Here is a 1,163-nt window from a genome sequence, read left to right as displayed (position 1 = left end):
AAAATAAAAATATAATTAAATATAGTATAGTATTATATATAATACAGAGAGAGCATCATTTAAAAATTTTAATATATATTGTGAAATAAAAAATTTTAGAGAACTTATCAATTTTTAAATTAATAATAAAGGGGTAAATGCAGTAATAACACACTAACATTCAAAAATTTTAAAAAATTTTCACATTCGCTCATTAATGAGAAGCTGCCTATAAGATACAAAATAGGTTTAGTTGAAAAACATTGTTATGACTGTTTTATAAAATAAATAGTTACTGAATGCATTATGAGGGTTAAAGACACCAGAGACGAATCTGAGATTTCCAGAGAGGAAACGAATGTGTTTAATTATTACTGAGTAAATCAATCACATCGATGACACTACATGAGCATGACGGGTCTGATCTGGACGGCACAATGACAGGAGGATGGTTATAAGTCACTTACCCTCTGTTTTAATTGAAGAGCAAATTATAAAAGAGAAAGCAAAACGATGCACTCAACAAACGACGAGCACAGGTCACGTGATACACAACTTCTTGAAATCAGCGTGTGTTTGTGTGACTGTCGGAGCGATACCTTCCCGTAGCACCAGCCCAGCTCGATCTTGTTCATTCCCCAGAGCTCATGGATGTTCTCCGCCAGACGATCTCGAACCTTCTCCAGATGAGGAGGCATCCCGATCTGACACGCACAAACACACCACCATCAGAGACTGGAGACTGGGTCAACACTCTATGGGTGACTTGCCATTTTTATTCATTTTAAAGCAGGGTTCCTCAATTAGTTTTCACCGAGGGCCGAATTCTAACAAAGATATCAGTCACTCACTCACTCAAAACTGTTCAGTCCATTCACATTTGAATCATCTATTTTCTGGTTCCACTTTTATTTTCTTCACACTCGCCATGCTTTTGCTGTCATATCGTATCTACACTGGATGCTACAAAGCATTGCAAATCATTTGAACGTTGTGTCAGTACGTTATAAATAGAACGAGTCAGCAGTTTACTCTCAGGGATTTGTCGTGTCGCGCCGCATCGCATCCAAGACAGCATCACTGATTATAACGAGTTCTTGTATTTTATTGCGTCGCGCCGCTCGCGTCCGGTGTAGACACGATGTAAGTTAATGTAGCTTTCTGATGCTGCATTTGAATTTTCA

General features: G+C 37.8%; 1 protein-coding gene across 1 annotated transcript in view; it reads right to left on the bottom strand.

Annotated features, from left to right (window-relative positions):
* The window catches only part of LOC107743908 (ryanodine receptor 3), a 178,775-nt gene that overhangs the window by 132,007 nt on the left and 45,605 nt on the right, over positions 1-1,163 (bottom strand). Inside the window, exon 23 of the mRNA XM_016557358.1 lies at positions 508-683. Coding sequence (XP_016412844.1) covers positions 508-683 — 176 coding nt within the window. The remainder of the gene's footprint in view (positions 1-507; positions 684-1,163) is intronic.

Source organism: Sinocyclocheilus rhinocerous, unplaced genomic scaffold, assembly GCF_001515625.1.
Source record: "Sinocyclocheilus rhinocerous isolate Xijiao unplaced genomic scaffold, SAMN03320098_v1.1 scaffold1068, whole genome shotgun sequence".
NCBI classification, from domain to species: Eukaryota; Metazoa; Chordata; class Actinopteri; order Cypriniformes; family Cyprinidae; genus Sinocyclocheilus; species Sinocyclocheilus rhinocerous.
Note: the sequence above shows the minus strand (reverse complement) of the source record. Positions and strands in the feature narration are given on the sequence as shown.